The sequence below is a fragment of the Cebus imitator genome, unplaced genomic scaffold (assembly GCF_001604975.1).
Source record: "Cebus imitator isolate Cc_AM_T3 unplaced genomic scaffold, Cebus_imitator-1.0 Scaffold815, whole genome shotgun sequence".
NCBI lineage: Eukaryota > Metazoa > Chordata > Mammalia > Primates > Cebidae > Cebus > Cebus imitator.
This window is the reverse complement of record NW_016108130.1, coordinates 209,972-224,627: the sequence shown is the minus strand read 5'-3', so window position 1 is coordinate 224,627 and position 14,656 is coordinate 209,972. Positions and strand designations below refer to the sequence as shown.

The window sequence follows — 14,656 nt, the reverse complement described above, 5'->3', positions numbered from 1 at the left end:
AATCTACTGTCCTGGTTCTCTGCTCAGTCCCCTTTTTGAACCGGCGAATGGGCGACTTCCCGTGGCTCCAATCGCCAGCCAAAAGGGCACCCGGACCGGTGTGTTTTGTACGGAGAACCGCGGCTCCAGGGCGCCGACAAAGCAGCCTCGTGGGGGAAAGCAGCGGCGCTGGCTGGCACCGCCGCGCTGGCCGGAACAGCTGCACTGGCGACCGTGGAGCACCTCTGCCTGGGAATTTCCTAGTCTGTGATTAGTAAAAACGTGGCGTCCACTCACCGTCTGCGCTTTCTCTGGGAGCTGCAATCCTGAGCTGTTCCTAAACGGCCATCTTGGATCGTCCTCCCATTTCCTTTCATGTATTTTTTTTTTTATATATTTTGTTAGTGTTCACCGTGGAGATTACGTTAACATTCTGCGTTTGTAACAATCTAGTTTAAATACCCGCTTTGCCTCAGTATCATACAAAAACTCTGCTCCTATAGCTGCCTTCCCCCTCTTATGCCTCTGTTTGTTACAGATTACATCTTTATACATTGAGCACTGAATAACATAGGTTTATAATTACTGTGTATGCATTTTTCATAAACTCCTTTAGGAAATAAAAATTGGAGTTACAAACTATAAATTGGAGTTACAAAATACAAAATGCTGGCTTTTTAATTTTTTACTAGAGCTCTTTATTTGTTCATACAGCTTTGAGTTATGAAGATTTTTTCATTTCAACCTTCCATTTAGTATTTTCTGTAGGACGGGGCTTATGATAATGAGTTATCTGGGCTTTTATCTGGAATGTTTTAATTTCTCTTTCATTTTTGAAGGATAGATTTGCTGGGTTTACAATTCCTGGTTAGCAGGATTTTTAGTTTTGTTTTTTCCTTCTTAACACTTGAAAGATGCCATCCCACTGCCTTCTGGTCTCTGTGGTGTCTGACCTCTGTGGTTATTTGGTTTTTGATAGTTTGATAATAATTGTGCCTCAGTGGATCTCTTTGAGTTTTTCTTACTTGGAGTTTGTTGAGCTTTGTGGATGTAATATTTGTGTTTTTCATAGAATTTGGGCAGTTTTTGGCCAGTATTTCTTTAAGTAATCTTTCTGCCCATTTCTCTCCCTCTTTTCCTCCGGGAATTCCTGTAATTGTATGATAGTCCACTCAAAGGTATCCCATAGGTCTCTTAGGCTCTATTCACATTTCTTTCTTTATTTTTTTCTGTTCTGCTCCTCATATCCAATTACTTCAATCATTATATCTGCCAATTCATGATTCTTTCAGCTGTCTGCCCAAATGGGTTGTTAAACCCTCCGGTAGATTTAAAAATTTTAGTTATTTTACTTTTCAGCTATAGATTTTCTACTTGGTTTCTTTTTACAGTTTGCAGCTCAGTTCAGATATTGTTTTCCTCATTTCTTTTAGCTTTTTGTCACTTTTAATGATACTTAAGATAATTTATTTAAAATCTTTGTTTAGTAAGTCTAATATCTGGGCTTCCTTAAGGAAGGAATTTGTTTTCCTTGAGTAGGCTCTATGTTCTTGTACTTTGAATACTTTCTCCTTTTTTTTGGAGATTGGACATTTGAATATTTTAATATGGTAACCCTGGATATCAGATTTTTACCCTTCCCTGAGGTTTGCTGTTTTTCATTTTTGAAAACTACAGTTGTCTCTTTGTTCAGGTACCCTCCATGCTATTTTTATAGTTTAGTTTCCTTTTTGTGCATGGTCACTGAAGCCTCTTTTCCTTAGCTTGTACTCAGCTAATGTTTTTACTGAGATTTCTTTGAATCTCTGGTACTAAAAACAACAAATAAACATTTCTCCCAGTCTTTACACATTGACTCTGTACTGGGGTACTCTTTAACATTTAGTCAGGCTGTTTACAACCTTGCTTTAGCCTTTTTGTCCTGATTGCACTGAACCTAGAGACTAGCTGTAGGTGACAGCTTATGGTCTTCTCAAGGCTTGTGAGTGTGTCTGGGCTTCTAAATTTCTCAGTATATATGGGGTTTTTTGAAAGCCCAAATTTCCCAAATAAACCCTCTCCAGGTTTTCTTCTCAGGCTTTCAGTGGCATAGTATATGTCTCAACCATAATCTTCTTCTGCAGACAACTGCAGATATTTTTTCCCTGTACAGTGTTTTTGAGCAAGGTTTATTTCTTTTCTATCCTAAATGAGTTCTGAGTTAGGTGAAATAGAAACAAGCATATTGCATCAGTCCATCAGGTATTTCCCACTTATTTAGAACAGATAAACACAATTCCTTTTAAGTAAGGTCTGTTCTGGTCCCTCTAGAATCAAGGACCAGGGACCCACACTTGAAACGCGGGCTGCCATCTCAAGGCTGTCACCAAGCCAAGGAGGGTTGGGGTAAAGGCAAGTAGAAGTGCCACAAAGCTTTCCTACCATTTTGAAGTTTTTTTTTTTTTTTTTCCTGATTTGGCATCTACTTAGTTGCGGTTAGCCTTTGACCTTTTCAGAATTCTGACAATGTTTGTTCTGACAGTTTCTGCTTGTTTTTTGATGCCTCTGAGGGACCTGAGCTTGGTGCTGCCTACTTCTCCATTTTGCTGACATCATTCCACTTCATTAATTTTGTTCTCCCTTTTCCTGTTTCTTTCTTATTATATAAACTTTTTGCTTTAGAAGAGTTTTAGATTTATGGAAAAGTTACAAAGACAGTACAAAGAGTTTTCATATACATCCCATAGACAAAGTTTCCACATCATTAATGTCTTATATTAACATAGTACATTTGTCACAGTTAATGAAACAATATTGATTGATATATTAAGTAATGACAACTTTATTAAGATTTTCTTAATTTTTCCCTATTGTAATTTTTCTGTTCTAGGATACTTCCATCATGTCTTTGTAGGCTCTACTTGGATGTGACAGTTTCTCAGACATTCCTTGTTTTTGATAACCTTGACAGTTTTGAGGGTTCATGTCAGGTAGTTTTGTCCCTCAATTGATAATCTGTCCACTGTTTTCCTCATGATTAGACTGAAGTTAGGGTTTCTTAGAGGAAGACCATAGAGGTGGTATCATTCAGTCACATCATATCAAGGGAAAATGCCATCAGCATGATTTATCACTGTTGCTATATCACTGTGGATTACCTGGGCGAGGTAGTGTGGTCATGTTTCTCCACTGTAAAGTTATTCCTTTGTCCTCTGTTTCCAACTGTACTCTTTGGAACGAAGTGGAGAGTTATGCTATACCTCCTTGATGGCAGAGTATCCCTACAAATTATTAGGAATTCTGCACAGGATATTTGTTCTCTTGTGTTTATTAATTTAATCATTTGTTTATATTAGTATGAAATCATTACTAGTTATTTTGTACTTTGGTTATACTCCACTGCCTTGTTCATTTTGTTGCTCAGACTGCTTCAGCTTGGCCTTTAGGATGTCTTCAGTTGGTTCCTGTGTCCCTTTGACATAGCCCATTATTGTGTTTTCATTTGAGTACTTCCTCATTTTCTGGTACTAGAAGTGATTTCAGGCTCATTGTATGCATGCTGTGCCCCAGCCCTAGAAGCAGCTGGTTTTTAAAGGAGCACTGGTTTTCTTTTTTCTTTCTTTTCTTTTTTCTTCTTTCTTTCTTTCTTTTTTTTTGAGATGGAGCCTCATTCTGTCACCCAGGCTGGAGTGCAGTGGTGTCATCTCAGCTCACTGCAGCCTCCGCCTTCTGGTTTCAGTGATTCTCCTTCCTCCGAACTTCTGAGTAGTGGGGATTACAGGTGTATGCCACTATGCCTGGCTAAATTAGATTGTTTAGCTTTTGTAAGAAATTGCCAAACTGGTTTCCAGAGGTGCTGTATCATTTTGCATTCCCACCAAGTGTGAATCAGAATTCCTGTTGTTCTTCATCTGAACCTAAAATTGATATTGTCATTGTTTTGGATTTATCTATTTTAATAAATGTCATGGTATCTCATTTTTATTTCTGTAATGACACATGATGGTGAGCCTCTGTTCATATGTTTATTTGCTATCTGTCTGTCTTTGGTGACATGTCTGTTCAGATCTTTTGCCTATTTTTCTTTTTTTTTTTTTTTTTTTTTCTGAGACGAATTCTCGCTCTGTTGCCTAGGCTGGAGTGCAGTGGTACAATCTTGGCTCACTGCAACCTGTGACTCCCAGGTTCAAGTGAGTAGCTGGGATTACGGCGACTGCCACTGCATATGGCTAATTTTTTTATATTTTTAGTAGGGACAGGGTTTTGCCATGTTGGCCAGGCTGTTCTCGAACTCCTGACCTCAGGTGACCCGCCTTCCTCAGCCTCCCAAAGTGCTAGGATTACAGTGGTGAGCCACTGTACCAGCTCTTTTGCTTATTCTTCAAGCTGGATAATTTGTGTTCTTATTATTGAGTTTTGAGGGTTCTTTTGCATATTTTGGTCATAACTCCTTTATTAGATAAGTGTTTGTAAATATTTTTTTCTCAGTCTGTGGCTTGTCTTTTCATTTTTGTAGGAGTATCTTTTACAGAGCAAAACATGAATTTGATGCTATAAATTTCCCTGTATGAACTACATCCCATACATTTTGAGAAGTAGTATTTTCATTTAAAACTTTATTTTGAGACTTTTTCTTTGATTCATAGGCTATTTGTGTGTTATTTAGCTTTCAGGCATTTGGAGGATTTTTCAGCTGTCCCTTGCTTATTGGTTTCTATTTAATTCCATGGTAGTCAGAGAACATGTTTTTTGTATGATAGCTATTGTGTTAAGTTTGTTAGGGTGTGCTTTACTGCCCAAAATATGTTTTATGTTGGTGAATGTTCTGTGCAAACACGAACAGAATGATAGAATGTGTATTTTATTGTTTGGGATGTAGTATTCTATAAATGTCACTTAGATCAGGTTGATTGATAGTGCTATTTTGGGTCATCTATGTACTTACTGATTTTCTTCCTGCTTGATCCATCAGTACTTACAGGGGTGTTGAGGTCTCCAATTATGGTGTAGATTTCCAAGTTCTCTTTTACTTCTATCAGTTTTTGCCTTATGTATTTTGATAGTCTTTCGTTACTTGCATATTTGTTTCAGATTATGTTTTCTTTCTCTAATATGATTTTGAACCCATCTAATAGGCTCTTAATTTCAGGTATTATATTTTTGAGATCTAGAATGTCCATTTTATGTATATGTGTGTGTGCATGCATGTGTGTGTGTGTGTATGCATGTATGAGAGGTCTCTGAGATCACCCCCAGGTTATTAATGATTCCCTAGGATGACTCGGTATATATTGGAGCATGGTATTAGAAACCGAAATTGGGGTGCTAGGTGTGCCTATTGTTACTGATGTATTGTTGCTTGTAGACCCATAGTCATATTTATGGCTATGATTTATTGTGGTGAAAGAATACAGAGCAAAATCAGTGAAATTCCAAGAGTCTTCTTCTGAACGGAGTCTCATAGAACACACTTAACTCTTCCAGCAATGACATGTGACAATGCAAGTAAAATGTGTATCAAGAAAACTCAATAGACATCTGGTGCCCAGAATTTTTATTAAGAGGCTGGTCACATAGGTACTGTCTGCTTATCATGTACCAAAATTCTAGACTCCCAGAAGCAATGCACATATTGAATGTAAACCGTATTACTTATATAAACAGCTCAGGCTCAGTGAGCCATGCTTATCAGAGAAGGTTAAGATCAGAACCTTTCTGAGATCTAAGTTCCCAGATGCTAATCAAGGGTGATCTTTTGTAGCAGACCTTTCAAAACTTAGTAGTCTCAGGCCTGCTGTATTATTAACCTTTATCTATATAACATACATACCATGTATGTGTTGAACTTCTCTCATTTTCTCATTTACTTTGTTAACATTTTCTTCTATTCAACATATTAATTATAATTTGTTTTGAAGTTTTTGTTTGTTAATTCCACTATCTTGGTCACCTGTGAGTTTGGTTTTATTTTTATTTTTTAAAAATTTGTCCCTATATCTTCACATACCATGAAATTTTTTACTAGATGCCAAATACTATGGTTAAAAACAGAAACATTGGAAACATTGGTGGAAGCTCCAGATGATCTAATTGAGCAGAGAAGATTAATCCTTTACTCTGAGGGCATGTAGACTGCAGGGCAGTCACTTGAATCAGTATGTGCTGAGCTTGGTCAGGGCCTGTGCCGTATTCATTTCAGTCCCGTTATTTATTTAAATAACAAAGTTTTACTTCCTTGATGACAGTTAACTTGATAAGGTAAAAGGTAATATGAAACAACAAATATTTCCTCTGTAACTTCAATCTCCATGGTACACACTGCTAGCTCCTGCAGCGTGCAACTTAATAAATGTTAATCTGTGTATCACCTTATTAGGTCATAAGCACTTTGAGAACAGGGACCATGCTTGTCTGTTTTCATCAGTAGGATTTGCAGCAGCTAGCACAATTCCATACCCTTAGTAGAAACTCAATTTATACAAGATGTTTTGTATTCTGTATAGTATAGCACAAAGGGAACCTATCTGTCATTTTTTAGTAAACTCTAAAGAGATTAGTTCTCTTAAATCTTGTCTATATCATCTAGTTTTGACCATTTCATATAAAAAGAATATACTATTACAGGAACAAGTGTCATTCAAGGATGTATGTGTGGACTTCACTCAGGAAGAGTGGTATCTGCTGGACCCTGCTCAGAAGATGTTATACAGAGATGTGATCCTGGAAAATTATAGCAATCTTGTCTCAGTAGGTAAGGATTTTTTTTCCCCACATGGCTGTCAATAGCATGCATTTATTAGTTGCTGAAGCATATGAATGCCCTGTAGTTTTCTGATTTAAAGCTTGAGATTGAAGGCTCTGAGATGACTAATCCTATTTGGCCTCCATAAACGTGCTCTTCCCTCCTCAGGGATTGATTCATTTGTGCACCTTCTTTGAGCAGCTGGTGAAGTTTTGCTTTTCTTCCCCGTCATTTATTCAGAGTCCCTGAAGTCAAGCTATTTAGCTCCAGTCCTGTGTTACTTTCTCTTAACAGGGTATTGCATTACTAAGCCAGAAGTGATCTTTAAGATCGAGCAAGGAGAAGAGCCCTGGATATTAGAGAAAGGATTCCCAAGCCAGTGCAACCCAGGTGAGTTAGTGAGTTCAAGGCAGATGAAAGCCAGAGGAAACTAGAACTTAGGTAATTGTTTTAGGATTTGTCACCTTTGGAATATTTTTCATAAGTCTATTTTTAACTCCAGACCTTTGGAAATGGTCAAAAGCAATTTTCCCACATATCTGTTACTTTAATCACCCCTCCATATGTTATTCTCACTCATAAATCCTTTTCACTTTTTGATGTTTTAGAGTATTTTACTTATAATCCAAACCCAGCTGGCTTCATTTTAGATATGTTTTGTTGGTTAGTTTGTCTTTATCTTTTAAAATTGTTTGCCTTCCTTCTGTTGTCTTGGACACCCTTTGTTAGCTGACAGGTGTTCATGCAATCCTTCCATATATTCATTTAACAATACATGATGAGTGCTAACTATGTCCATTATGTTTTAGGTAGTTAACAGAATAATGGCCCTGGTATTATAGAGTGTGGATTATAATAAAGGACAAAAAATGTATGTGTGTGTGTGTACATGTCTGTGTGTGATATGTGTGTGTGTGTGTGTAGGCACACACACACACACTGTGTTAGGTCATGGTAAGTGCTGTGAATAGAATAATAACAGAATAATGGCCCTGGTATCATAGAGTGTGTATTACAATAAAGGACAAAAAATGTATGTGTGTCTGTGTGTGTGTGTGTACATGTCTGTGTGTATATATATACGTGTGTGTGTATATATAGGCACACACACACTGTGTTGGGTCATGCTACGTGCTATGAAGAGAATTCACATGGGAAAGGAGGTTGAAGAATGACAGTATATTCTATTTGGCAAGTAGGTTAAAGAGAACCTTTTTGAGGAGATCCCACATTAGAGATGAGGCTTTAATAATATGAAAGTGTGAGCTATGTGGATTCAGAGTAGTCCAGGCAGAGGGAACATCAGATACCAAACCTCTTAGACAGGTGTGTTCTTAGAATGTTTAAACAGTGTCAGTAATTCAAGAAGGAGATGTTAAGAAGGAAAAAAACAAGTGTCAGGGAAACCACTGTAGCTGGAAGCTAGCAGGCATGGTGGAGGCTGGTAGGAGATAATGTCATGAGAAGTAACATGAGCCATGGTAGATATGTTAATTTTACTGTTGGTGCTATGAGAAACTGTTTGAGTAAATGTAAATCAGCTTAAGTCATCAGATCTGATTTACAGTTTAAAAGAATCTCCCTGACATCTATGCAGTGAATATACTGTGGTGGGTGGTTGTGGGTAGCATGAGTAGGGGCGGGGTACCGTTATGTGCTTCAGAGGAGAGAGGATAGTGGATGAGACTGTGTTGGAGGTGTCAGAGGTACTGAGAAATGGTAGGTTTGTATAAATATCTTGAAGATAGAGCCAAGAGCATTTGCTGTCAGATTGGATACGAGATAAAGGGGAATCAAGCATGACCCCAATAATTTGTCTCAAGCAACTAGATAAATTAGGGTATCATTTACTGACACAGATAGAAATTAGGAGACATATAAGAGAGTTATCAGATTTAATTTTGAACAGGAGAAGTTGGAGATAACTGTTAGAATCAAGTCCGTTTTTGACTAGGAGCTTGATCATATGTAAGTACACATGGTTGAGGCTAGAACTAGAAGTATCCATTTGAAAGGCATCAACTTTAGATGATGTTAAAGGAATGAGGCAAATGAGATCTTCAAGAGCGGAGGTGAACAGACTTTTTTGTAAATTACCAGATAGTAAATGTTTTAGGCTTAGCAGGTCACTTATGTTCGTGGTTTGTAGCTGCTCCTCCTCATCATCTTTCTTTTCCTTATTCTTCTTCTTTCTCCTCTTGCTCTTTCTCCCTCCTCTTTTCCTCTCCCCTCGTTTCTACTGCCTTATCCAGCACTTTCCCTTTAAAAACTTAAAAATCATTCTTAGGTCAAGGGCCATTGCCTTGTAGTTATATGCCAACCCCTTTTCTAGAGCGTGATTGTATGTAGGTGAGAGTTGTCTTGGGACAATAATGCTTTTAGTAAGTATTAAATTCACCCCTTCGAGAATATTGTAGAATAACAATCTGAGCTACACAAAAACTAGAGAGCCTGGTTTCCTATAGTCTAACAAGTTTCATTCTGCCATCCTACTGCTGTCTTGAATGGCAACCGTGGCATCACTATACGAAACCTGTTAATACCTCTTACTGGTCTCTTTGTTCCTATTGTTATTTTTCATTTAAAACTATCTTCTACATACCTTTGTATTCTCACTTTTCATTGATACCATTTCAAAGCAGAACTGTCTGTGTTGTCTCATTCTTGACTCAGTCTAATTGCTAGTCGTCTAATTCCTTTCTTTTTTTTTTTTTTTTTTTTTTTTTTTGAGACAGAGTCTTTTTCTGTCGCCTAGGCAGGAGTGCAGTGGTGTGATCTCAGCTCACTGCAGCCTCTGCCTCCCAGGTTTAAGGGATTCTCCTGCCTCAGCCTCCTGTGTAGCTGGAACTACAGGCGCACACCACCACATCCAGCTAATTTTTGTATTTTTAGTAGAGACGGGGTTTTGCCATGTTGGCCAGGATGGTCTTGATCTCCTGACCTCGTGATCCACCTGCCTTGGCCTCCTAAAGTGCTCTAATTACAGGCATGAGCCATTGCGCCTGGCCTTATTCTTCTGCTTTTTTTTTTGACATGGAGTTTTACCCTTGTTGTCCAGGCTGGAGTGCAATAGTGCTATCTCGGCTCACCACAACCTCCACCTCCTGGGTTCAAGTGATTCACCTGCCTCAGCCTCCCAAGTAGCTGGGATTACAGCCATGCCTGATCACACCCAGATAGTTTCATATTGTTTTTAGTAGAGATGAGGTTTCATCACGTTGGTCAGGCAGGTCTTGAACTCCTGACCTCAGGTGATCCACCCACCTCCACCTCCCAAAGTGCTAGGATTATAGGTGTGAGCCACTGTGCCCGGCCTTGTCTAATTTCTAATTCCTAATTGGTTATTTTCTTTTTTTCTTTTTTTAGCCTAAAGCATTCAATTTATCTTTCTTTAGCTTAGCAAAGTAACCTAAAGTTGCTGCTTATTAATAAATTAAATTACCCTTTCTTTTATTTTTTTAAATTGTAAGTCTTTGTCTCAAGAGCTAACTTTGAATAGATGGCAGCAAGGGAGTTACTCTGTAAATTTCTGTTTCAATGACTGTAATAGTATAGTCCTTTCCTACCTGTCTTAAATTTCCTTGTTTGTGCTCCCTAAAATTTATGTCAAATCCCACCCTATTCTATATTTTAATTTTATTTAAAAGTGTTTTCTCATTTGTCTAAAAACTTCCAGTCTTATTTGCCTGGCCTTTTTTCAGGTAATTCATAACTGTGTTTGTAAAGTGTTTAGACATTGAATAATAATGGCTTGTTATTATTTGACTTGTTTCTAAGTTAGAACTTAATTTTTTGCTGAAACTTAAGTAGCCCAGATTTTATGACATTAACTCACCAGTGGCTATATGCCAAAAACTCAGACCTGTTCATATGGCTTAGGGTTGCTTAGGATTTCTTTCTCTATTGAGATTTTTGTTCTCCAAAAGAGAAGGGCCTCTCTTACTAATTTGGATATTTTGATAATTACTTTGTTAATTATCTATGTAGCTAGATTTAGGAGAGGTCATTCATTTCTATACATTCTGAAAGCATCCTATGATACTGTTGCTAAGTACACATTCCCATATTTTGTCCTCGTGTGTGATCACTGATCAGATTCAGTGCATGTTGCTTTATAAGAATAATGTATAGTTTACTCAGTGGGGGCAGAGGAAACAAGACTATAGTAACACCTGCCAATATCTGGACTCTGGTCACAATAGAGGGTATGACATTGAGCAAGGGATTTACTTTATGTTACAATGAATTATATAGACAGTAATTTCTAAAGAATGTGGCAAATGGAGCCTTAAAATGGTAGAGTTGTTATAGAGATTTTTGCTTTCATTATATTATTATTATTAGTAGTAGTAGACTTTTTTTATTTTAAGTTAAAGTAGCAGTTCACTGAAGGATATCCAGGGTCTAAGGAGAAATAAGGATAGAATGTTTCTAGTTGAGTCAAGGTATGTTGTTGGTGATTAGCAATTTCTGAGAGTCTAATCTCTAGCCAAACTGCACACAACTATTTTTAATGGATTTGCATGATGTTGAGAAGATGAGGGTGAAAACCATGCTCTACAACTGCCGAACCTAATTCTTATGTTTCTCACTAACACTTACTCTATTTCCTTTTAAAAAAACAACTCCCTTGAACTCATTCTGTGTATTTCCTGCCCTTTGAAAGAACAGCTCTCAGAATTGAAAGAACAGCTCTCAGAATATCTGAGAGAAGCTGTTTATAAATAAACAGGAGACTGTTTATCATGTCTTGAGTTTATTTCACCTTCCCTAGTTTGCTTTTCCTACAGCATTTAAAAGATTATTCCTTGTCAATAAAACTTAAAGAAAACACTAGATCTTGGGCTATATAGGACTATTCTTTTGAACTCAAGGAAGTTGATGTTTTCAGAATGTTAATTTTCTTGTTGATTCAAAGATAGAAAGAACCAGGTACTCTGGTGGGAACTCTGCCCAATAAACTGTGTGTGAGTAGATTAGGACCAAACTCTGTTTTGTTTCCACCAAACCTAATTCATCCTCTGAAACCCCTTGTCTGCTCATCTTCACCATCGCTTTACCCAGTGTTCATTGTCTCTGTTGGGTTTACCTCATTTTCTCCGAATTTTTCTATTTTGGAATCAGCCACTCTAGTTCCCTGTGCTGTGAATTTTATTTCTCCTTTTCAGTTTTGAAGGTTATATTTATAAAGTATTAAATGTTATTGCCAGTTTCCTCTCCCCGTTTCCATGGAAGCATGTTAATGTTTTCCACCTAAACCTTCTTGAAGGGTAAAGAAAATATACACTGGAACTCAGTTCACGCCAGGAAACTGAATCTAAAACAAAAGAATTGACTATATGATAGGGCATTTGTGTAGAAGTTCAATTCCATCAGAAATGGGTTCATAAGATGTGGTTATTTTTCTTGTTTATAGAAAGGAAATGGAAAGTTGATGATGTGTTAAAGAGCAGCCAGGAAAATGAAGATGACCATTTTTGGGAGCTTCTATTCCACAACAACAAAACAGTAAGTGCAGAAAGTGGAGATAAAGAAAGGAAAACTTTCTATTTGGGCACAGACCCTGTTTCTTTAAGAAATTATCCCTATAAAATATGTGACTCATGTGAAATGAGTTTGAAAAATATTTCAGGCTTAATTATTAATAAAAAGAACTGTTCCAGAAAGAAGCCTGATGAGTTTAATGTATGTGAGAAACTGCTCCTTGATATTAGGCATGAGAAAATTCCTTTTGGAGATAAATCTTATAAATATGATCAAAAAAGGAATGCTATTAATTATCACCAGGATCTCAGTCAGCCAATTTTTGACCAACCATTCGAGTATAATAAAAATGGACAAGGCTTCCATGATGAGGCAGCATTTTTAACAAATAAGAGATCTCAGATAGGAGAGACAGTCTGTAAATATAATGAATGTGGAAGAACATTCATTGAAAGTTTAAAGCTCAATGTATCTCAAAGAACTCATTTGGAAATGGAGCCATATGGATGCAGTATTTGTGGGAAGTCCTTCTGTGTGGATTTAAGATTTGGACATCGGAGAGCTCTTACAAAGGACAATCCTTATGAATATAATGAATATGGGGAAATCTTCTGTGACAACTCAGCTTTCATTATCCATCAGGGAGCATACACAAGAAAGATTCTCCGTGAATATAAAGTGAGTGACAAAACGTGGGAAAAGTCAACTCTCTTAAAACATCAGATAGTACACATGGGGGGAAAGTCTTATAATTACAATGAAAATGGGAGTAATTTCAACAAGAAGTCACATCTTACCCAGCTTCGGAGAGCTCACACAGGAGAAAAAACCTTTGAATGTGGCGAATGTGGAAAAACCTTCTGGGAGAAGTCAAACCTAACTCAACATCAGAGAACACATACAGGAGAGAAGCCCTATGAATGTACTGAATGTGGGAAAGCCTTTTGCCAGAAACCACACTTGACCAACCATCAGCGAACACATACGGGAGAAAAACCCTATGAATGTAAGCAGTGTGGAAAAACATTCTGTGTGAAGTCAAACCTCACTGAACATCAGAGAACACACACTGGGGAGAAGCCCTATGAATGTAATGCATGTGGGAAATCCTTCTGCCACAGATCAGCCCTCACTGTCCATCAGAGAACACACACAGGAGAGAAACCCTTTATATGTAATGAATGTGGAAAATCCTTCTGTGTGAAGTCAAACCTCATTGTACATCAAAGAACTCACACAGGGGAGAAACCCTATAAGTGTAATGAATGTGGAAAAACCTTCTGTGAAAAATCAGCTCTCACTAAACATCAGAGGACTCACACAGGGGAGAAGCCATATGAGTGCAATGCATGTGGGAAGACCTTTAGTCAGAGGTCAGTGCTCACCAAACATCAGAGAATTCACACAAGGGTGAAAGCACTTTCAACATCCTGAATGTTAGAAGCCTTCATACACCTGTGAAATTTGTTACACAGTTTCAAAAAAGGAGAGTAGAGAAAGCCAAAGAATGCCAGAAACTTGTAGAAAATGACTTCTTGTCTGAATATATGAAAGCTTTCAAGAAAAGCTAAAACTTTTCATTGGAAAATTTGTACTGAGGGGAATCTTATTCATCTAAGTAATATGGTAAAAATCTTTATCTAGAATTTGTGTTGTTTAGTGTTACATTCCAGATGTGATACCAAAATTTTATTGTAAATATAATGGACAATATTCATTTATATCCATATTCACAGTAGAATCTGAAGCTTATAAAAGTTGAATGACAGCAGCGTTAAACATGTATATGAAGAGTCCCTGATGTTTGTAGACCTTATGTGAGTATGCTAATGTAATAAATTTGAGTATGCTTGATTTGTATATTGGAGCTCAACATGACTGTGAGGAGGAAATATGTACCCTTAATTGAGTAACTACTATGGTATGTGTTAATATTTTCTACACTAAATACCACTGATGTCTTTATAGGTTGATATATATATGTGTATGTTTGTGTGTATATATGTGTGTATATGTAAATATATTTCTGGACACATACTTAAATATAGTGATGTGCTAGTATAACCTCATACTGACTTAAAAGTGCTGCTGATTTTTAAAGTTTAAGGAATTTTGTGAGCCAGTTATTAAAATCAGTCATTATTTAAAATATGTAAACTTACAGTTAAATTGAAAACAAAGGTAATAAATACTTAGCATTCATCACTTCCTAATTATTTGGCTACGTTTCACTATTACCTTGGTTGTTTTACTTATATTATTTAATCTGTGTGATGAAAATACCATAATATAATTATAATTATGTGCACTGCACATCTATCTCTTCCCAACTCCACATTCAGTGCTGTCTTGTTGGTAGCTTGGACTTAGTGGGAGTATTTACACCATGGAAATTGACAAACTATAAATCAGGATTTTAATTTTCTCAGAAAACCTGCTGTCATTACAGCACATCACTGTGGATATATGAAA

At 37.1% G+C, this 14,656-nt stretch overlaps 1 protein-coding gene across 4 annotated transcripts in view; it reads left to right on the top strand.

The window, feature by feature from the left end:
* ZNF248 (zinc finger protein 248) overlaps positions 1 to 14,386 on the top strand; it is a 36,661-nt gene extending 22,275 nt beyond the window's left edge. For 3 of the 4 annotated variants that reach the window (XM_017520214.2, XM_017520213.2, XM_017520212.2), the window contains 3 exons: positions 6,583 to 6,709; positions 6,995 to 7,090; positions 12,117 to 14,386. In XM_017520214.2, coding sequence (XP_017375703.1) covers positions 6,583 to 6,709; positions 6,995 to 7,090; positions 12,117 to 13,618 — 1,725 coding nt within the window. In that variant the 3' untranslated portion in view covers positions 13,619 to 14,386. The remainder of the gene's footprint in view (positions 1 to 6,582; positions 6,710 to 6,994; positions 7,091 to 12,116) is intronic. The other variant, XM_037735453.1, reaches the window with a different exon arrangement.
* Positions 14,387 to 14,656: the final 270 nt, after the last annotated feature.